The 22,818-nt window shown below is 45.9% G+C and overlaps 1 protein-coding gene across 1 annotated transcript in view; it reads left to right on the forward strand.

Moving 5' to 3' along the window:
• The first annotated feature begins 764 nt into the window (after nt 1-764).
• The window catches only part of FGF9 (fibroblast growth factor 9), a 32,643-nt gene continuing 10,589 nt past the window's right edge, over nt 765-22,818 (forward strand). The window contains exons 1-2 of the mRNA XM_015120731.3: nt 765-1,881; nt 10,702-10,805. Of these exons, the coding sequence (XP_014976217.1) occupies nt 1,605-1,881; nt 10,702-10,805 (381 nt within the window). The 5' untranslated portion in view covers nt 765-1,604. The remainder of the gene's footprint in view (nt 1,882-10,701; nt 10,806-22,818) is intronic.

Here is a 22,818-nt window from a genome sequence, read left to right on the forward strand (position 1 = left end):
CCACTGGAGCGCTCCCCTCCACCCAGACTCCCGAAGACGCGCGCCCGAGTCGAAGTCGGGGACAGAGAAGGTTCTCTGGCGCCCCCCTGCCGACTGCTTTGCGGCCGTCGGGACCGGAGCAGCGGGGCGGGACCTAAACATAGCCCCAACCCAAAGATGCCCAGCAGAACGCTCCAAACAAAACCGAAACGGTGGCCGCATCTGCGTGTGTGTGTGTGTGTGTGTGTGTGTGTGTGTGTGTGTGTGTGTGTGTGTGTGTGTGTGTGTCTGGGAAGAGGGGTTGGTCTTACTTGCAACATAGTTTGCGCTTCTGCGTGTGTGGCCAAAGAATGGAAGAGAAACTGCCATGGCCATGCAAGCCCATTAAATCAGCTCCCCTTCCCTCCGACTCTCTCAACTCAGGCATATTCTATAATACAACGCAAGGTTACAGAGCCCACGTGAAAACTAGTTTCCCAGTTTCACTCTGACCCTCCATCAATGTAGCCAGCTAGATTTTAGGTTACCGGCTTCTGTTCTGCAGGAGAACTTCTGAGTCTCGGGAGACTCAGTGTTTCTTCCTCCCGCCTCTCGCAGTGCATCTTTCATTTGCTTTTCTTTGTAAAGCCAGGGCTCCTCGACTGCCTCCCGAGGAAGTCCTGCGCTCTGGCGCGCCGCACCTCGCCTGCCGCAGAGCGGCGCGGGCAGCAGGCCGGGCGCTAGGACCGCGGGGAGCCCGGGCGGCCGCGGCGCTACCTTAAACCCAGCCCAATGCCGCTGCCTGCGCCACTCTGCGCGCCGGCGGGGGCTGCGCAGGAGGAGCGCTCCGCCCGGCTACAACGCTCCGCGAGCCGGCGCGGCAACACCTGTTCGCGGCAGCCTGGGCGGCACGCGAGCTCCCGGACGCGGCTCTCCTCGCTCGCCGCTCGCCACCCGTTCTAAGCCAATGGACATCTGCCGAGCCTCTGGAGAATCCTGGATACTAGCTTTGGACGCCTAAAGTTTCTTCTTCTTTTTGTTTTATTATTATTATCATTTTTTGGAGGGGGGACCGGGGGGAGATTTGTCGCCGCCACCAACGTGAGATTTTTTTTTTTCCCCTTGAAGGATTCATGCTGATGTCTGCAGAGTCGGTTAGAGAGTAAAAACAGCGCATGCCTTCCTGGAGTCAGGATCCGTAAATTCTGACGTAGCCCGTGCATCTTAAAAATCCCTATAATAACGCCTAGGCATTTAAGTTGCTATGGTCATTCTGATCTCAAACCAAATGGAGAAACTACGGATTTTTTTTCCTTATTACGGTCGGATGGGATGAAGACCTTCCTGCCTGCTAAGAGCTGGGGATCTGTCTATAGAGATACATAGATACGTTTATCAGTATGTCAGTGTGTGAGTATAAAGTGGTGGTTTCTTAGACTATCAGTGGTTTGACCTTGAACCTGTGCCAGTGAAACAGCAGATTACTTTTATTTATGCATTTAATGGATTGAAGAAAAGAACCTTTTTTTTTTTTCTCTCTCTGCAACTGCAGTAAGGGAGGGGAGTTGGATATACCTCGCCTAATATCTCCTTGGTTGACACCATCATTATTGTTTATTCTTGTGCTCCAAAAGCCGAGTCCTCCGATGGCTCCCTTAGGTGAAGTTGGGAACTATTTCGGTGTGCAGGATGCGGTTCCGTTTGGGAATGTGCCCGTGTTGCCGGTGGACAGCCCGGTTTTGTTAAGTGACCACCTGGGTCAGTCCGAAGCAGGGGGGCTCCCCAGGGGACCCGCAGTCACGGACTTGGATCATTTAAAGGGGATTCTCAGGCGGAGGCAGCTATACTGCAGGACTGGATTTCACTTAGAAATCTTCCCCAATGGTACTATCCAGGGAACCAGGAAAGACCACAGCCGATTTGGTAGGTATACCATTAACCCTTTAGTGTCCATGAGATGGCATGTTGAAATTATAACTACCAAGAAGGTGGTGGCCGGGTGGAGGACGTGGGAAGGGTTCTCCCCTCCTCCCCTCTTTCTCTGTATCTCTCTCTCTGTCTTGCCAGCTCAGAAAAAAAAAAATGCCTCCGGAATTGCAGATCTGCCGCTGGCACTGATGCAAGTATACCCTGAAAGGCCCCCTACTTTTAATTTAAAGGGGGGCATAATTTATGAATATAATACAAGTTTCCAGTTCTTTTGCATCAGATACACGGGTTTAGGAAGTTTCTTTTGAATGGACTGATTGCACGAGTTTAAAGCTGTAATCATTAACTCCTAAGAACTTAATGCAGTTTCTTGAAGGCAGTGGGTATCTTGTACCCAAATTAAGGTGTTTTTTTTTTTCCTTTCCCGCTTTCCTCTAATAAGTATACTGCTTGAACTGTATATTAAGCGCATTGTTTATTCCCCCCTGTGAGGGTCTGAAAGCCCCATAGGCGAAGGTTGCTGACGGATTGTCCTGTTGAGAGGACTAAAGTCATATTTTAGGCTCCGTGAAAAGCTGGGGCAGAGGCGTGGGGAAAATGACTTGGGAAGAGGCAGGACGCTCAGGGGTTTTTGTCCTTCCAGCTATCGAGTGACAACCTCTGCTTTTAAATTTCCATAGTGTGCAGCCCTGTGTGTCTCCTGCGTGGCTCTCTGGTGTGAGTGTGTGCGCGCGTGCAAACGCTGCGAGCTAATTTTAAAGGGCATTCCGAGGATTTCATTTTTCAGCGGAGGGTATTTGTGACTCAGCACTGAGGGCTGCAGACTCGAGGGCTGGTGGCTCTGCCCACTTTATGCCTGCACACACGTGCTTGCCTGGGCACCCTGAGCCCAACAGCACGAAGTCAACTAACAGTCATAATTGGGTGTACTCTAGAGTTTTTTCCTTACTTAAAAAAAAAAAATTAAGCGCCAGTTTGGGCAACTAGACTGTTAGAAGGAGTTAACTTCTGAGTGAACCCACCTGACAACACTTAAACTAGGTCGTAAAAAATAAAGTCCTGTGGTGATTTTTCTTCCTCATGCTTTAGTGCCAGATGTTGAACACAATCTAAACTGTATGTTTAGCTTCGTGCGGCTGCGGATGACGCCAGAAGGTGAGGAGGATTCAGGCCTGGGCTGGGTATGGTCCCAGATCCACGAGGCCCAGGATTTGCTCCTCGTGCTCACCCCTGAGCCTAAGCCCACAGCTGAGCCTAGTAGTGTGAAATTGCTCTGGCTGTCTCCTCTCGCTGCTTAAAAAAAAGTTATAGCTCTTCGCTTTGCAGTTATTCAGTTGAAATATAACTATCCCCTCCCCACCCCAGACGTAAAGGTAGATTCTGGTTGTTGCAAAGAGAAGACTAAACTTTACTAAGTAAAGTGCTGTTTCCATCTGGCCTCTTTAAGGGCTGCCACCCTGCCTAGCGTTCGATACCAGAACAACAGGCAGTGGGCGGCCCTGGGTGGGCGAGCGAGTGTGTCCGGGGCTGCCGCGGCCACCCGCAGGGTGTCGGGGCCGCGTAGGCCGAGGCGAGCGGCGTGGGCGGCCGACCTAGGTGTGCCAGGCTGCCGGAGCTCCAGCCCTCCCGCGCTCGCGGCCGGCAGGTGCCCGCTCGGCCGCCCGGGCCCCGCGGCGCACTTAGCGGCTGCCTGGCCGGCTCCGCGCGGTCCTAAACGCGCTCGCGTTCTGGCTCCCTTTCCGCCCGGCTCGGGTGCACCCTTCAGTGCTGCGGGGACCACGGGGGCCGGGGGGCGGCAGGCAGGGGCTGAAACACTTCTGGCCGCGTTTAGGGAATCCGGTTTTTCATTTTGGCCCAAGTTGAGCCCCTTCGCTTTCTCTTTGTGTGTGAGAGTGGGTCTGGCGGGGCTGACAGCCGCCGCCCCAGGCAGCGCGGTGGTTTGCGGTGTGGGAACAGCTGGAGGCGCGCGCAGCGGCAGGAGAGTTGGTGGCGGGGACAGAGGACGGGCTGGAGGTCGGACCCCTGAGCTCCCCTGTCACATTCCGTGTCCCTCCCCTTCTTCTGAAGCACGCAGCCGGGTTGTGGAGACTTGAAGGGCTCCGTGGTGCCCGGGAGGTGGGTCGGGGGCCCCTGGCCGGAGCCGCAGGGGAAGGAGTGGGGGTGGGGGGACAAAGGGCCGCGGAGGCGGGCGGAGGGGGCCGCGTGCTATTGTTAACCGCTTTCCGAGAGCAGAGCTCGCGAGCTCGCCGATCGCGATCTGGCTTTCCCGCGCCCCCGCCTCGGCTCCGGCTTCACAGCCGGGGGAGCCCGGGGTGCGCGCGGGAGCGCGGCGGGGGCGCACGGCTGCAGGGGCGCCGCGGCAGGCCCGAGCCGGTTTTATTGTGTGGATCAGCCGAGCTTGTCTTTGAGAGACCCTGTTGGAACTCCGGTGCAGCACGGCTGGGCCCTGGTGTGCAGAGATTATGGGATGTTCCAGTTGGGGCTCCTCCACGCACCCCTTCCCTCCATGAGCATTTTTTTTTTTTTTTGATGCAGTCACCTTTAGAATAGGACGTTTGCCACACGCAATCGAGTCATTAGAAATCCCGTAACTCTGCCACTGGGGAAAGCGCGGATGCAAGGGCGGGGGCCACGGGGGAGGGCAGGAGAGGCGCGTTCTAGGGTGAACGACGAGGACCGCGGCGGGCTACAGTGGCTCGATAGAAACCGTCAAACAAAAAGCTAGACCCCTCACCCCTAGAGGTCGGAGAAAGGTGTTGCCAAGGAAGTGGCATCTCCACTCCTTAGGCACTCTCGGCACTGTGTTGGTGGGGTGGATGTAGAGGCTGGGGGTAGGGGAGAGGGGGTAGTGTTGGATGAGAGGGGAGCGGAAGCCCCGGCCCAGGTTGGGGACTGGGGGCGCCGAGCCGCGAGCTAGCCCGTCGGCCTGGCGTCGGCCGAGGGGGAAGGGCGCCCTGGCGCTCCGCTGTGCCACTCACCCTGGCTGGGATGGAGTTGAGTGGGTGGCTGTGCGCAGTGGGGGTGGGGAAGCAGGGTGAGGCAGGAGGGTTATTTAAGTCTTTCATCCGGTTGCAGTGAGAAGCAGGCCCCCGGGGTGACAGCAATGCCGCGGTCTCCCGCTGCTGCCGCTGCGGCAGGTCCCAATATTAGCAACCTCCGCAGAGCGGTGGTGCGTGTGCCGGGAGCCTCCTACCCTCGCCTTCCCAGCCCCGCCCGGAACGAGGCCGCGGCGGCGCTAGGACCCCGTGGCGCGCGCGGGGAAGGCGGAGGGAGGGCACGGGCGCCGGGAGGGGGCGAGGGGGCTGCAGCGCCCCGGCTCTGGCACACCTGGCGCTCCCGCGCGCCGCGGCGGCCTCACCTTCGGCCCTCCTCCTCCTCTGGCAGCAGCCTCCCCTCCGCAGCCCGGCTCCCTTCTGGGGACTTCGTCCTCACACTCAGTTTCTCTAGAAAAGAGTAACTGTAGGTGGGGGGCGGGGTGGGTTTACACCTTGATTAAAATAGAAGGTGCATTTTCTACCTGAAATGAAACAGCAGAAGGAAACCTGCTGGAAAAAGGATTTTTGCCGCCCCCATGCAGCTGCAGGTGACTGCAGCTGCTGGCAAGCTTGGCAGTGACACAGCAGCAGCAGTGCAGAGGACTTGGGGGTGGGGGAGTCTTACTGTTCCAGCAGGAGCTGCGGAGGTGACAACTTAGGTGGGACCTTGAAGGAGCCCTTTGTGGTTCCCCCCCCCCCGGGGTTGGTGGTGTGGAGATAAGATTGAACAAGGAGAAAAGGAACTCGCAATTGTATCTCTGCAGTAGGCTGGGGAAGCGAGATGTCTTGCTTCATCTGTATATCTACATACCTATATGTATATATAGCTCACTTTTAATTTTAAAGCACTCCAGCCTTGCTAGATGGGCAAAAAAGTGAGCAGAAAATCATTTGGGGAAAAAGTAATGTAAAATAATAAAAACATGAACGCTGGGCCTGATATGCTATTTAGCTTGCTTGGGAAGCCTAAGTGTGTTCCCTTTTTGGCGGGGGTTAGGTGGCTCTGAAAGGCCGGTCTTCAGGATCTCAGATGAGCGCCCAAACTGGGGCTTCTATTCAAAGAGGGGTCAGGTGAAAGTTTTACTAGAGGGAAGAAATATGATAGTATGATTGTTTTTTTTTTTTTTAACGGGTGTTTCAAACTTATTTCCTGGGTTTTGAACTTTAATTCTGTTCTATGTATCTGACTCTTCAATGTCTCAGGAAAACACTGGGTGTTTAAGGAGATGGTTTTAGGATTGCTTCAGGTTCTGGAAAAATTGGTGGAGTTATAACTCCCATTCGGTTAGTCATTTCCTATGTAAACTCTGAGATGTGCTCAAGTTGCTACAGATCCGAATTTACCCCGGTGCAGGATCTGAGATGGTTGATCTGGCAGCCCTGGTTTGAGCTCTGGGTGAGCAGGAAGCTCTTCAGGGAAGAGGCTTAATCGTGAATGTTCTGCAGCCTCATGCCCTGCCCCTCTCCACAGTCTGCATATACTTGCGTGGCCTGAAGAGTGCACTTCTGTAATGCGTCGGGGGCTCTTAGGTCAGAGGACCATGTCATGAGGGCCAGAGTGGAGCAGCTCTGACTGCCTTGCTCTCCCACTGCTGGCCTCGCCTGGCCTTGGAGGTGAGGCCCAGCACAGATGGGCTGTAGGGGGCGGTGCCAGCTTTTGATAATGGTGCATGTGAACAGAACTGGGGCAGCCCATCAGCTCTGGGGATAGTCACTAACAGTGAGTCTGGAGCAACGGGCAAGGTCTGGTGTGGTGATTTTCCTGAAATAGTCCAGGCATTGACCTGGTCTCTCATGGACCATGGATGATCTCACACCTCATCAAATCCAGTGGGGTCCCAATGAGCTTGTCCTCATTTGGAACTGCTGACTGCTGTGGAAGACAATAAAGAAATGACAGTAGTCACCGACCCTGTGCTTCCCATGTCACCCTATCACTACCCATTATTGTGGGCCTTCTGAGCTAAGGATGTCAAGGCTGTGTCTGCCCAAAATGAGGGACAGGCTGCCATGGTACACGTGTGTGCCATAGTTCTAATTTTAGGCACAATCTCATCATTCCCTCCCTCCCTCCTCCCCTCTTCCTTCCTTCTTTTCTTTGCTCATTCCTTCTTTCTGTTTCTCTCTCCTTGATCATTAAACATTCAGACGTCTCTGCACGGACTTCTGGCTATTACTGATCCAGCCCCCCTGTGCTGCCCAGTCATGTGAGCAGGTAACATGTGGAGCAGGTTGTACTCAGGGAGTGTAGTTGGAAGCACTTGCCTGGCACCAGCTCCACCCCAGAGAGAGGTGAATGGACCTGGTTGAGTTTATAGAATTTATTGTGAACAGGAGGGTAACAGGAATGATGAGGTTTCTGGTCTGGTTGGGCTGGGATCCTTTTGCGAGGTTGCCAGATTTTCCTGACCTTACAACAGTGGAATTCTTTGCGTGGGGGAGAATGAATGTGACCCCTACGTTCAGGTAGTCTACTTGTCCTTGCATCACTGAGGTGACCACATAAAAAGCTGGGCTATTCTTTTGAGGTCTCTATTTTTAAGAAACTGCAGAGATATGGGTGGTGGTTTGAGGTGATGAAATCTTTTCCACCAGGGGTCAGTAGGTAGTTCCTTCTCACTTGGATAGCTTTTTGGAGACTTATCTCAGGTATTTATTTTCTTGGGAAGCTTCTGACTTGCCTTCAGAAACCCAGATGAGCTGCCCGTCTTTGGACTGCCCATACCCTGAACAGTTACCTCTCACTGCGTTCGCCACACTCTTGTTATATTTATCTGTTTACGTGTCCTTCTTCCCAACAGATGGTGAGCAAAAATTTGAGAGTAATAGGACCTAGGCTATATCTGGTTCATCTTTATATACTCAATAAATGGCATGGTGCTTGGCTTATCATAATCCCTCAATAATAGCTTCTTGAATGAAAAAATGAACGAATATGAATTACAGCTGTCTTGTCAATGCCAGAAAAAGAAACTAGATAGATATCTTAATATCTTCATTTCCAAATTATATGATAATACTTTCAGAACTCAACTATATGAAAATGTTACAGAAATCACAGAAACATTAAAAAAGGTAAAACCAAATGTAAGATGTGCATAATAGTTAAGGAAATAGGTTTTGGAGTCCAATTGCTTGGGGGCTAATTATTAACCTCCTTAAACCTCAATTTCCCCATTTGTACACTGGGGATTAGAATATTGTAATGCCTAGAGTTGTTCTGAGGATTAAATGAGAGAAGGCCTCTCATTCGGCATAGACTAAATGCTTGAGGATTTTCGCTATTACAGTTATCACTGCTGCTGTTGTTACTTTTTTTTTCTTGATGTTCTGCAGACCAGCCAGTGAAATGGTTTTGTGAAATCATACACCTTACTCTTTGTTGGACCTGATGGGCAACATTGGCTAATACTCATTATTAGTTCTCAGCTACTCCATGTGTGGAGAAAACAAAGATCATCACATGCCTCCTTAGAAGCTGCAAATATCCTTTAGTTTTATGATTAAACCTTTCCTTATTGATCTGGTAAATTAAATCGTTCAGACCTCAAAAGGGACCAGATGTTTCTGCATTTCATCTTACGATGAAAATTGGACATTAACTCCTTACACTAATTTCAGGATATGTATGACCCACATTTTGGTGTGCTTTCAGGTAACTAAGAAGATATTCACATACCTTTGACTGCTAATAGTAATAAAATGCCACAATTTTAATTATTTTTGACTCAGAAGAATTAGAAGTAGTACAATGAAATAAAATGCATCAAAAAGGGAGCGATTCGTGAGAAATGAATCTCATGGAAATACTGCTTTATTTATATTCCCATGTGCTTTGTGAGTAGGGAAGGCTAGTAATAAACTGGCTTCTTTTGGATGTATCTTCTGTCAGAGTCATAGATTATCAGATTCAAAACACGATTTGTAATTTTACTTTATTTTTTATATACTATTTAACATCCTATTAAAATAATTAAATTTGAATCTTCAGATATTCTGTAAACTGTAAGCACAAGATAAATTTGTTACATTTTGTCCTTAAAAAAGAATTAGGAATACCCCTTTAGAAGAAATAGCTCTTCTTTTTACTTCACCTTGGAATAGTTTCCTCTTGAGTTAATCCTTTATTAGATTTATGCTGTTCATGTCTTCTTTTGATTGCAGCACCAGTGTATTTTGAGAGAGTTGCAAAATTAATTGTTGAAAATTCATGTAAGTGCTTTTTTATTAGTCACATGAGACTGACTATAGCACATTGTTACCGTAAGTTTTTTTCTGAACTCTTAAATGTAAGTAAAATTTTTAATATTTGAAAGTATTTTTAAAATAACTCAGTATTTGATATGCATTAATGTAAGGTCTACATAAAATGTAGCACTTTAGTTTACAATAAAAAGGAAAAAAATCGCTGAGTACAAATAATATTAGCAGTGTCTGGCTGGGCGTGGTGGCTCATGCCTGTAATCCCAGCACTTTGGGAGGCAGAGGCGGGTGGATCACGAGGTCAGGAGATCAAGACCATCCTGGCTAACATGGTGAAACCCCATCTCTACTAAAAAATACACAAAAAAGAAAAAGCTGGGCGTGGTGGCTGTCACCTGTACTCCCAGCTACTCGGGAGGCTGAGGCAGGAGAATGGCGTGAACCCGGGAGGTGGAGCTTGCAGTGAGCCGAGATTGTGCCACTGCACTCCAGCCTGGGCGACAGAGCGAGACTCCATCTCAAAAAAAAAAAAAAAAAAAAAAATAGCAGTGTCCTAAATATACTGTGGGCTAATCATCTTATAACCACAATATAGTTAGAGAAATTGAAGCTGCTGTTGTGTGGCCATAAAATTCTGGATTTATGCCCAGCTTAGGTGTTATTCTTAGTGAGGTAAGCAAGGGGAAAGAAGGAAGTAAAAGAAGATCATTGTGTTGATTTGATTTTGGGATACAGCATTCCATGCCTACTTTAAATCAAGAGCAGTATTATCTCTTCAGAATATTATTATTTTAATTGCTTAACTATCTATTCGAGGTTTAGATAAGCATAGCAGAAACCAATACTTTGTTTAAGCAAAAATATTTGGGATGTATGTGGGTATTTTTAGTTTTCTAGATAGAGTTAAAAAAAAGCTACACAATACAGAGCTGGATAATTTTCTGTATAAACCAGTCAAAGCTTTAGTTAGCACCTCATTCTCCTTGAGAGACAGACCATTCTCTAAACAGAATACTTTCTTTTTTTTTTGCTACTTAAACAGGTATTTATTTCTCCCAGTTCTAAAGGCTGGGAAGTCCAAGAGCAAGATACTCACACACAGATACTTAACTTCATGTTTATAAAGTGGAAGTAGATTGTCTTTTTTAAAAAAAGTATTCTGTTTAGCGAATGGTCTTACGTCTCTCAAAATAAGAGAATCACAGATACTTAACTTCATGTTTACAAAGTGGATGTAGATTGTCTTTCTCTTAAATTCTACTCTTTTAAGTTAATTAGATTATGTACACACTGGTTTTTCTGTCCTATTACTTCTTGGCATATCTATGTAGATACTAGCTTTTTAATTTTTAAAATGTTGGTAAGTATTTTTGTATCATTATAAGATAGAATTTAGTTGGAAATCAATTCTTTTACACAGTGATTTTAAAAGAGAAGACACTTTTTTAACTAGCATGGGGTTGTCCAAGTGGGGAGGTGGGCTCAGTGTCCTCTCCAAAACCTCAGGGATGCTGGGACTCTTAAGGACATGCTGTGTGCTCTGACCTGTCCTCTGTCTTCTACCCTTTGTTTACAGGCATTCTGGAATTTATCAGTATAGCGGTGGGCCTGGTCAGCATTCGAGGCGTGGACAGTGGACTCTACCTCGGGATGAATGAGAAGGGGGAGTTGTACGGATCAGTAAGTACTGGAGGGGCTTCATCCAGCTTTATGCTCCATGTTTGATTTGAACAGCTGTCTTTTCTCTGGATTAAAAAGGGCCAGAAATGAAACTGAGTCTGTTTGGAAGGCAAGTGTAAGTTTTTACTTTTTGAGGAAAGCCATTTTATTTTTATTAATAGATAAACAGCTCTGCATCTTCACTAGACCAAAGTTGCTAAGAAAATGCTTTATTTATATGCCAAACCGTCTTAATTATCAAGTAAATAAAAAAATTTACAAGTGTGAAAAATCCCATCTCCTTGTATTGAATGAGAGTTATTTTTGAAATGAATTGAAATGATCTCCTCCTCAGCTTTGCCAAGCATTGTAATTAAAACTAGAAATAGACCATGCAGTGAATCTAAACTCTCTCTGAGCTACATCCAAGATTTTCATTGTGCAGAGAAGAAGGGAGATGGAAATTATTGTCAGATATTTTTTGTATATGAATAGGAATATTGCAATATTGTAATTATTTGCAAATGTTATGAATTTCTTTTTTTCCCCACTCCCCATCCCCACTGGGTTGTAAGGTCCTCAGGGGAGACAGTGAAGAAGTATTTATTGTGCCCTGCCAGGTGCCAGGCAGGCACTGTTCTAGGTGCTGAGGTGTGAATGAGACAAAGTCTGCTCTTCCACTCTGTGGGGGGGACTAACTTTCCATCATGGTATCGCTTTACTCCTGTTAAGGCAGTACCTAAAACACAGTGCATGGTATGCAGCAGGGACTTAATACATTTTTGCTTAATGTGTAAGTATGAAGAATATATACTAACTTGTATTCAACATTCAAACTTGTAATGAAATTAATCTTTAGTGTTTCTCTCCTTTTCTCTTTTCTTTTCTTCCTTTCCTTCCTTCTTTTCCTTTTCTTTTCCTTTTTCTTTTCCTTTTCCTTTTCCTTTCCTTTTGTTCTGAGATAGGGTATCGCTGTTGCCCAGGCTGGAGTGCAGTGGTGTAATCATTGCTCACTGCAGCCTGGAGCTCCTGGGCTCAGAAGCTCCTCCTGCCTCAGCCTCCTGTGTAGCTGGGACTGTGGGTGTGCATCACCACATGTGGTTAACGAAAATTTTTTTTTTTTGTAGAGACAAGGTCTTGCTATGTTGCTCAGGCTGGTCTTGAACTCCTGGCCTCAAGTGATCCTCTTGCTCTGGTCTCCCAAAGTAATTTATTATTGCAATTACTGGTGGTCAAATGAGAATTTAATCCATATTTTTTGAAATATGAGAACTTTAGTTTATAAAAAGTTGAAAATGAACAGAAGCTTAGAATGAGAAAAGTTTTGGAGTTCTCAATACACAGAAATGAAGGGCAAAAATGTTTCTAGATATAATTTTCTACCATTAGGCTTGTAAAAAATACGTATATATAGATACACACATACATATACATAAAATGCTAAAATGTATTTGTAAGTGTAGGGTTGGCTTTAGCTTTTTAAACACAGTGGATGATTTAGGCAAAATTATGAACTCCCTACACAACTTTTGTGAATACCTTTACGTGTGAAGAAAGATGAGATACAAGATAAAGGAAACTTTTACATTAACAAAATAGAAAATGATGTTCCTTTTTGTAACACCTTTAGTTTTTTTTTTTTTTTTTTTTTCGCTTTTAGGTGTGTAATGTGGGTTTGAGTGGGTCACAGTTGAACTCAATAAAATGCTTTTTTTGTGTGTGTAAAAGAGACGTTCTGACTTTTGGTGTGTAGACAGAACTTTATCGCAGTGGCCTCCAAACTTCTTTGATCACGTATCCCCACCAAAAAAGATTTTTTTGAATATGCATCTCAACATATGCATTTCAAATAAATATACTTAGAGTATGCATCTCAAATATGAAATTATTTTAAAATTGTATATATCAAAGTATAGTTTATATATGTTATTTTATAAGCGATAACAGCAAAGAAAACAATTTTAAAGAATAGAATGAATGAGGAAACCTAAATAGGGGCCCTGCTATTTGTTCCCTGCTCCAAGGATCACCTTGCACATCCCTCTGAATTCTTCCCAGTTGAGAGCTGACCAGTCTTTCAGATGAAATCACCAGCATGATTCAGACTCCTGTGGTTTATTGGTTGACAAGGAAAGCATGTCTAATTTTGTGTTCAGCAAAGCTGCTGGTAGGATTGTTGCCCGGGCTGAGTCTCATCTCTCCTTCTGGATGATTTAAATGGTTTCTTACTCATGCCTTCCTGCCTGGCACACCCCAGTTCCTAGCACAGTGCCTGGGGCAGCGTGAAAGGGACACTGAGTGTAGACCCACGGAGTGCAGGTGACAATACTGCGGGAAGCGGCAGCCGGGTAGACAGCTGGAGAGCACCATCTTTCCCCTTTTCTGGGAAGCCCAGCTGTCTTCCTAGGTTTTCTGTGACTCCTGGCTGCCTCACCTTGGGCTTTTTGAGCACACACACAGTGCGTGGGCAGAAGTAGACTTGACACCAGTACCGTACAACCGCACAGCTCGCCGGCAGTCCAGTCACGGAGTCCCCGCCAGGCAAAGGGCAATGAAAGAAAGAAAGGGTAAAATGACTCTTCTTCTGTGTGTGCTTGAGAAGCGCACACCTTCTCACGTGAAGAGAGCCCGGGATGGAAACTGCTCCGAGGAAAGGTGGCTGCGAGAGACACTTTCCCGTATGACGCTTTCCTTGCGGAAACATCTTCGGCTGCTTCGCTGCATCCCTAGTCTTGTGTCTCCATTCTCCACGCTGATGCCAGACGTACCTTCGAAACCCAGACAGGAGTGTCAGTTGTGCACAGAGATCCCTTCAAATACTTGCTTTTGAAGGATAGTGCCCACATTCTTTAACGTGGCATCCAGTGCTTAGGATGAGCCGCTGCTTGGATCTGCTTTGCCGGGAGCACCCCGTGTGCCTCTTTCCCTGTGCAACTGGAGTCTGTCTGTCTGCTGTTTTCCAAACACATCATACAGTCTGATTTGTATTTGTGGTCCAGTGAATTTCTCTCTCAGATGAAAGCTCTTGCCTTCTCCACCTGAAGCAGCAGACTCTATTTAAGATTCAATGGAAATATGACTTCTTCTGCAAAACCTTCATTACACCCCCAATTCTAATCCTGTTTATCTAGTTAGCATTTCTTGTGTTTTCCTTTGGGCCCTGGGAATGCTTTGTTCCCGTTATCACATAAGTCACAGTACAGTTTGCAGTGTGGTCAATTGTGTTCCTCTATTCCCTAATGTATCTAAAGGCCATGGACCACATTCTTTTCTTTTTTTTTTTAAGGTTTCCTAACACACAGCAATGGCTCTTGTACACAGTAGGTGCTCGATGAGCGCTCATTGGCTTGAACTGAATTAAAAATTATGATTATTTCTGTCCCTCATTGGGTGCACTGATGTGGCCTCGTAGTATCTCCCTTGTATAGTTACTGTGTATTTAGGTCTCCAGTTGAAGGAGGAATCACCCTCTTCCATTTCTATGCGTAATTGGCCTGCGTCTGCCTGTGTTGTCTCTGGTGTGTGTGGCCCGAGGGGGATGAGGCTGAGGCTGGAGGAAAGATAGTGTCAGGAGCGTGGTTAACTCTCCTGTATCTGCTACGAAGTAGGCACCAGGCCCTCTTTCTCCTCTTCGGTAAGATGAAGAGCTGGAGTTAAACATCTGGAATGTCTCTTCCCAGTCTGGACGGATCCCAAGAATTCTGGAGTTTGAATATCTCAGGCTTCTTTCTCAAGTCTTCTCTGTCTGACCCGTGATGTTCTCTGTGCACACAAAGTGTTTGTGCAGTGAGACCTTTTTGCCTCTTTTGTAGGCAGCTGGGAGGGAGGCTTCTGGGCGGGAGGTTATTTCCCTTTGGTCTGTTCCTCCTGCAGGTGAGGGGGAGGGCGAGAGTGAAAGTCTTGTTCCTCAGGGGCTGGAATCTCATATTTCCCATTGGGTTTGCGGTTATCCTGCCTCGTGCGGCAGTGAGAATGAGGAGTGACTAAAATATCTCATTTTCATTGTGATGAGATTGAGAGAAGGAAAGAAACGAGCAATGGTTGTGTTACTAAATACACTAACATTTGGAGCCTCCAGGAATCTATCTCTGTGAAGTTGCATGAAGCTCAGTAAACTAAATTGGAGATTTTCTTTTTTTTTTTCTAAACAGTTAGAAACTGATCTCATTATGAAAGAAGGTAAATAGGAGATTTGGAGAAATCACTTTTATAAAGTAAATGTGTAAATGTGAAATTCATTTAAAGTATATTTTCCTATTTAGGGATTAATTTTCTCTTTTCGTCTATGTAGTTTTTGTTTGCTTGTTTTTGTCTCCAGGTTTACCTTGAGAGTCGATCTAAAAGGTCAGAGGTAAATGGGTTAATACTTCGTCAGAAAAATATACAGGATTCTGATATCCTATTAGAATGTGGAAATAAGAAAAACTATATTGCTAATGGGTATAATGATTTGATTAGAAGGAGAACATGAATAATTTTAACTTGGGGATGGTGTTTGATTATTATATGCATGTGTAATTTGTCCGTGTATCCATTCATGTATTTGTTTATTTCACATTTATAGCTATGATTCCTCCAGCACTGTGATGAGTGCAAAACAATGAAACAGGTAGCTATACTTGTAAATAATTCAGGGCAGTGCGACATCTGCCATAGTAGAGGAGTGGACAGATGTTTTGGCATCCCAGAGGAGTGTTTAAATAACTGCTTGGGGAGGTTGAGTGGTAGCATTTAAAATGGGTCTTGAGGGATAAATAGGAGCCTCAGAAAAGGAAGGGCAGGCAAGTTAAGTCACATGACCCTTCAAATGTGACAATTAAAATATGCTGCCAGGTTGAAATTTCGAGAGGATATTAGATTACACACACACCACACTTGGCCAGGGGATTGGAGTATTCATTGACATTGGTCACTTTTGTTCTTATCAAAAAGATTAGAGGCGTGGCTCTGATAGTGACTTTTAGAGTCTTAATCTAAACTGTTTGAGTATGATAAAAATACTTTTAAAAAGTTTTTTTTTATTTTATGAGATGGAGTCTCACTCTGTCACCCAGGTTGGAGTGTGGTGGCATGATCTCAGCTCACTGCAATCTCTGCCTCCTGGGTGCAAGGGGTCCTCCTGCCTCAGCCTCCTGAGTAGCTGGAATTACAGTGCGCAGCACCACCACGCCTGGCTAATTTTTGTATTTTTAATAGAGGCGGGGTTTCACCATGTTGACCAGGCTGATCTTGAACCCCTGACATCAAGTGATCTGCCTGCCTCACCCTTCCAAAGTGTTGGGATTACAGGCATGAACCACCATGCCCAGCTTTCAAGATGCTTTAAAACATCAAGAATAATTGACCATAATAAATGCCTCCTTAAAAAAGAATGCCATGAAAAAATTAATCTCCTTCAAGAAGCTTGCATTTAACAAAAGGAATTGACCTTTTCATTGAAAAAGATAGCTGGCACAGGTACTGGCACTGCAAGGATGTTGGAACATACGGCATGGAGTCTGTAAAAGTGACACTGGAGGATGGCGCAGAGATGGGGGAGGTGCCAACATTTCTGGTTTGTATCCCTTTGTAGCACTTACATTATTTTGCCCAGAATTGTAATTCCTGCTGGCCTCTTTGTTAGATGAAGGTTTTTGGAGTCAGAGTCTTTGGCTTTGTAATTTTTCTATTTCTTGAAGGCCAGGCAGGGCAATTTATGTGCAGTTGGCACATGGTAAATGTTTGTTGACCCAATTATTCACTCCGTCATGAACACGCGCATGCGGTGTCTACTGTACATGAGCATGAAATAGTGATAGCACTGATACAGGGTTATGAACTTGTAGAGCCCAGGTGTTTCCACAGGAATTAGTCAGCTACCGAAACTGAAAATGAGAGAGGTTAAGTGACTTGCTCAAAGGCCCAAAACTTGTAGATGAAGAGTGAGGACCAGCCTCAGACTGACTGCCTCAGACCAGTGCTTTGCAGCCATTCCTAGCCTCATCCTGACAGGTGCTTCTTAAAGCAGGTGTTTACTAGTGGGTTTGGTTATGTTTCCAAGGACACAACAGGGCCTTGGTTTATATGGCTCCGTGTAATCAGTAACCAAGGTGTGATGGGTTTCAACTCTGTTTCCAAAGCACAGAAAGTTTCTTTTAGTAAATACCTCATTTGGGGCAGTTTTTTCCGCTGGGCAGACATATATGAGTCAAAGAAGTTTCTTGCTTGGTGTTCCATATTGTGGGGTAGGCGGGAGGAACCTTGTAGGTCCCTCTGTCCCAGAATTGAGGGACATATCCACCTCTTTAAAAGGAGACAATGAAGTATATCTCATATCCTTATAATCCTATGTTGACTTAGATTATTTTTGTCATGTTATTTGAATATGTGCACACATGAAACTAGATAACTAGATGGGAATTCCTTATGCCTCTTTGAAAACTGTAATTCAAAACATTTATATGCCAAAATTCAAGTTGAACGGCAAGATCAGTAAAATGCACGCTGACACAGTGGATTTCACATGGAGGAAGATGCTCCGTGACTGAGACGAAGATGCTGCCTCACTGTAAATCCAGCCTTGGCGCTTGGTGCAGCTTCCTGTGAACTCAGGGCACCTGTCTGCAGAGCACCTCAGGATGACTTGTTCCCCTGCCCCACTTCTTCCTATGTGAGTTCCCGGGACAACAAATGATCTCATGTGATCTTCACGTGTCTCAGACACACCACCAATGTACTCAGTGTGCCTTTTCTTTTTCCTATTGGTCCCGATGGTGAAAGTATTGTAGCACTGTGTACCACTGGCAGTAATTTTAAACCCCAGTCCATTCTTGGGGGGCAGTTATGTAGTTGTGGGATGGCCATCGGTGGGCTCCTGGATACCCTTAAAACAATTCTAGTACTTTTTCATTGACATGGAAAGGCAACGTGAAAACATTCTTGGAGAGAACTTGTGGCCCCGCAGATTACGCCCTTTGCCTTCTAGGTATCTGCGGTGCCAGTGTTGAAGAACATTGCATAGGCATGAAGCTCTGGGCAGGGTCAGAGTTGGGGACGGAGGCCAACCCGTGCAATTCATCAGAGACCTCCTCGTCTCGTGCAATTCATCAGAGACCTCCTCGTCTCCGTCAGGTGCTCTGCAGGAGCAATTTGGAGCCACTTTTGAACAAGGAGAATAACCTTATGTGTTCGTGGAACGGGATACCACACCACATGGCAAGGACCACTCAGCTTCTGATTTGTCACTGTAGTGGTTCAGTTCCGATTGCTTTGATGGGAGACGTTCAGACACGTCCTGTACAAAGAATGCAATTCACATAAAGGAGATGAATAGGTTCATTTCCTTAGTCACCTACCTGATAACAGGCATGCTCTGGAGTTGGGTGGTTTTCAACAGATATTTTGAGTAATTGAGCATTGCCTTATGCTGTCTTTCATATGTGCATGACCAATTTTCAAAGAATTGAATAATAATTCTTAGATGATATGGAGGGCAGCTTCTGCTGTGTGACTGAGTCCGTGTATCGTCCTGGTTTTAGAGATGAGGAGGTGAGATTTTAGTGGCTTAATGACTTGTTGAAGGTCACATAGATGATGACAAGTCAGGATTTGAATGTAGGTAAATTAGTAAATCTTGTCTGATATGTTAAGAGTGGCCATGCATTTTTGTGAATAAAAATATATTTACTAGAATTAATCACATGAATATTTTTAACTGGAATTAACTGTATAGTGGAGCAGGGTTTTAACATTTCTTACACAGATGTGATTTTGGAGGATTTTTTTTTTTTTTTCCAGTAGCCTGGTTTTAACTTAGTGGTTCATTTGTTTCCTTAGCATCTATATTGCTGGCCATTAGTTAGTGGACAATCATCTTTTAAAATAATGTATCTGTTTGACTTTACTTATGGTGTTGAGCATGGTAGCTCCATTTACGAATTGTCTAAGGCATACTGAAGACATCCCGAGCTAGTATAGAACACAGGTCTGGAGATTTTCCGGGTTTGGGGAAGGGTTGTTTTCAATTCTTAGTTGCCCAGCAGAGGCATTTCCTGTCTGGGATGGGAATTGGAGGAACGTTGCTGTGGGTCCTCAGGAACATGCTCGGGAATCCCAGAGCAGAGTTTTCCTGATGACCAGGTGCAGCTTTCGTACATGAGCCCAATGCCCCTCTTTCCCACCCTGGGTTTTACTCTCTTCCCTGCTTCACACTGCTGCGTTTTCTGAAGTCCCTCTGCCTCTGTCCCTGCCAGAGAAGCCGATAGCCTGAGAGAGTCGTTTTGGGAAGCCCTGAGTCAGACGCCTATTAAAGCTGCCCCGTTTGGTAAAGCAGAGCTCTGTGAAGGCAGGGACTTGGTGACTGTGGTTCCCGTGGTCCTGCCAGTAGTTAAAATCGAGTCTTGCATGCACTTGGCACCTAATGAATATTGCATAAATGAATGTATTGTCGGTGGGATCCCAAATCACCTTTTTAAAATTTTTTTTCCCTACAAAAAATGGACTAGGCAGACCCTAGTTGATAAAGTACTTGATTCGTGAATAGGTATTTGAGAGCTGGAGGAGTTGACATGTAGACCTGTGGTTCCTGATTTTGAGTATAAGGTTCCTTTTTTGATAAAAAGTATTAGGGAGCCCCACATGCTAGTAACTGCACTTCTAAGTGTCTTATGATTGAAAGGATGTATTATGACAGCAACTCCTCTGAATTCATAAACACTTTCAAATGAATTCCTCACTGAGCAGTCTGTGTGAGGGTCTTCCGTGTCTGTGGCGTGCTGACGGTGCTGACTCCTGCTTCCCCTCATCCTGAGCCTTGAGGCACACTGGAGAAGTCTGATCAGGTTGTAAGTTAGGGTCTGCAAGGATAACCGGGTGACAGTAGCTTCAGGGACAGCAGAGGCAGAAGCTCAATGTCTCCAAGGTCTTCTTGCTTCTTCCACCTCCTGGCCTCCTAAATCCTGGCACTCCTTCCTCTCGCCTCTCCCACATCACTCCTGTTTTCAGAATAGGTTGTTCATCGCATGGAACCCTGGAGAACCCCTCAACCAGAGCCTCAGTGTCATGGACAGTTCCTGAATTGAAGAGCTTCCTGCTTCTCTCCAGGGCAGCGCAGTCTCCCTGTGTTCCCTGAGTTAATGCTGTTGCACAGCCTGATGCAGAATAGGGCTCAAATTGGAAGCGCGCTCTAATCAGTCACTCATTCGCACACTCGCTCACACACGCACTCCTCCATGCACACATACATGCCTACATGCTCATGTGCACATTCACTCTTCTGTTCACACACATACTCCCATGCTTACTCACTCATGTGCTCACACTCACACATTCTTCTTTTCACAGTTCACTCACACACTGACTTGCTCACTCTTCCATTCGCAGGCATATGTGCTTACACATTCACACACTCGCTCACACCCACTCACACACTAGCATTCACCTACAACACACACACCCTCATACTCATGCACTACCTCACGACCCCTTCTTTCTTGTTCTTTCCCAAAATCAACAAGTCTTATTGATTACCTACTAATAATGCATGCTGAGTGCTTTGGTAGGTGCTGGAAATACGTTGATCCTCATTGTTCACAGATTCTGGTTTTTTGAATTTGCCTACTTAGTAAAACTTGCTTGTAACCCCCAAATCAATATTTGTCTGACTTTCATGGTTATTTATGGACATGGGCAAAAAACGTGAGTAGCGTCCATGCACACGCTCCCAGCTGAGGTTGAAGAAGACACTGTTCTCCTTGTCTCAGCTCTGCTGGAAGCAAAGGGTCCTTTTCGGGATCTGTTTAGTGCCATGTGTCACGTTTTGTGCCTTTTATTGGTGATTTTGCTGTAGAAAACATTCTTAGTGTGGTGCTGAAGTGCGGTGGAGTGTTGCTAAGTGCAAGAAGGCTGTGATGCGGCTTAAGGAGCAAATACGTGTGTTAGAGAAGCCATTCGTTGTGAGTCTGATGTTAATTAATCAGCAACAGATATTAAATGAGGTATCGTTCAACAGAAACACACATAAAACAAGGTTATGTATCTGTTGGCTGACAAAAATGTTATGACCAGAGGCTCACGGGAACCCAACTTTGTGTTTCCCCCAGGAGCAATGGTTCAGTATTGTAGGAGAGTTTATAGAACTTAACTACCTCAAGTAAAGAGAATCAGCTGTACCTACAAATGCAAATGTACTTCCTCGTGTGGGTGATCTTAGAACTTATTCAGGAAGAACTTGCCACTTCGTTGAGGGAGTCAGACATGTAAACCAAGAATTATAATGTGGTGTGATGAATGTTATCATAGAATTATAAACAAAAGGGGCTTGGAGAGCTCGCAGGAGGGAGCTTAATTCTAGGAGTAGGAGAGAATGTCAGGATTATTCACAGAGGAGATGGAGACAAACAGGCAGGTGTTCTCAGTAGAGAAAGCTTTTCAGCCAAGAAGGCACCTTTGCTACAGGGTTTAGAAACGTGGAAGCTTCTGGATGTCCCCGGATTCTGTGGTCTTTCCTCTGTCCCTGCCTCATCTGTCTCATCTTGTCTCTGCTTCTGTTTATCCTAGTTGCTACCAGAGGCATCTTCGCTGACATTTCGAGAGTCCTCTGGGGCTGTTGTCCAGCGTCCTGGCCCGAGAGATGCCCTCCCTCCTTACAAAGCGGAGTGGGAACCACTGTCCTGGGCCAGCTTTGGCAGCGGCCTGGTCGCCTCACCCCTTCTGAATCCCCCTCACCATGGACTGACTTGAACTTGCACAGAAACATCATTTGTCAGCCTGCTGGCCTGGTGTGCCTCAGTGGCACTGTGACAACCGGCCGAGAAAAATGTCCGCATCCCTGATACCCCGTTGCAGAGGGCTTCCCCCGAGGACTAAAAGGTTATGGTGCTAAGTGTGAGAACCACACTCAGAGCTGTCTTTCTTCATGCTGTCTGTAAATGCTTACAATCCTGACACTGGCTGATTCCCTTTGCATCTTTTTTTTCTTGGTAATTCTTCATTGCAATCTCTGTTGAAGTTTGCTGCTTCTATGTAATGAGGTGCCCCGAGCTCAATGCAGTATTCTAAGAACAGACTTGCCAGTGTCATACCAAAGACATCCTTGTCCCCATGGTGTGTGGCGTGATTGTTTTGCTGTAGCCCCGAATTATTTTTGCCTGTTTAGCTGCCATGTTGCGTTGTGCGTTCGCACAGAATCAGCTGTCCGCTCTCAGCTTTAGGTTCTCCGGCTCTCTTCCTTTCTTTCCCCCTCCCCACTTTGCTTCCTCCCTTTCTGTTTCCCTGAAACCTTCTTTCATTTTCCATATGAATTTCTGTGTTTCAGATACTTTTCTTCTGGTTGTGTTGACTTGGCTTGTATTCTTTTTCCTTTTTTCTCTGTGTCTTTCAAGCTGATTTTCATTCTGCAGTGTTGTGATGGGAGACTCTAGTCTATACTTGCATGCTGACCAGTTGCAACTTGGAGATGAAGCATGGTTAGTAGAAACGCAGGCCCCGGAATCACCACTTTGTCGCTCACTGACCCTGTAGCCGTGGGCAATCTTCTCACTGTTTCTGAGCTGAGGCTGTAGAACGGGCTAATGATAGACACTTCATAGCTGGGCTGTGAGGATTAGAGAAGATGACGCCTACAAAGTGGCCCATGCAGTGCTTGGCTTTTGTGTCTGCTCAGCATCGGCTCGTGCTCCCAAGCGTGTGGTAGTGACGGAAATGCTGTACTCAGGCGAGAGACACACTGACACTGTTTCTTGCGAGTTTGAATTCTGAAACTAAGACCCATGACACGGCCTCCGAAGATAAATAAAAAATTTCCTTCAGGTCAAAACATGACATTCCTCAAATTATATGTTAAAATGTCCACAATAAAGCCTTATTTACCAAGATTAATTTTACATGCTTTATTCTCATATGCTGCTCATGATTATTTTATCTGCTCAATTAAAGAAATTTATGAGGGGTTTGTTTATTTGTGATTATACTTATTATTTTTTAAATGGTGAACTCACAGGCTGCCATAGCACCCAAAATGCTGTCATCAAAGACGGTCTCTTAGGGTTAAGGCACA

Source organism: Macaca mulatta, chromosome 17 (assembly GCF_049350105.2).
Source record: "Macaca mulatta isolate MMU2019108-1 chromosome 17, T2T-MMU8v2.0, whole genome shotgun sequence".
Classification (NCBI taxonomy): Eukaryota; Metazoa; Chordata; class Mammalia; order Primates; family Cercopithecidae; genus Macaca; species Macaca mulatta.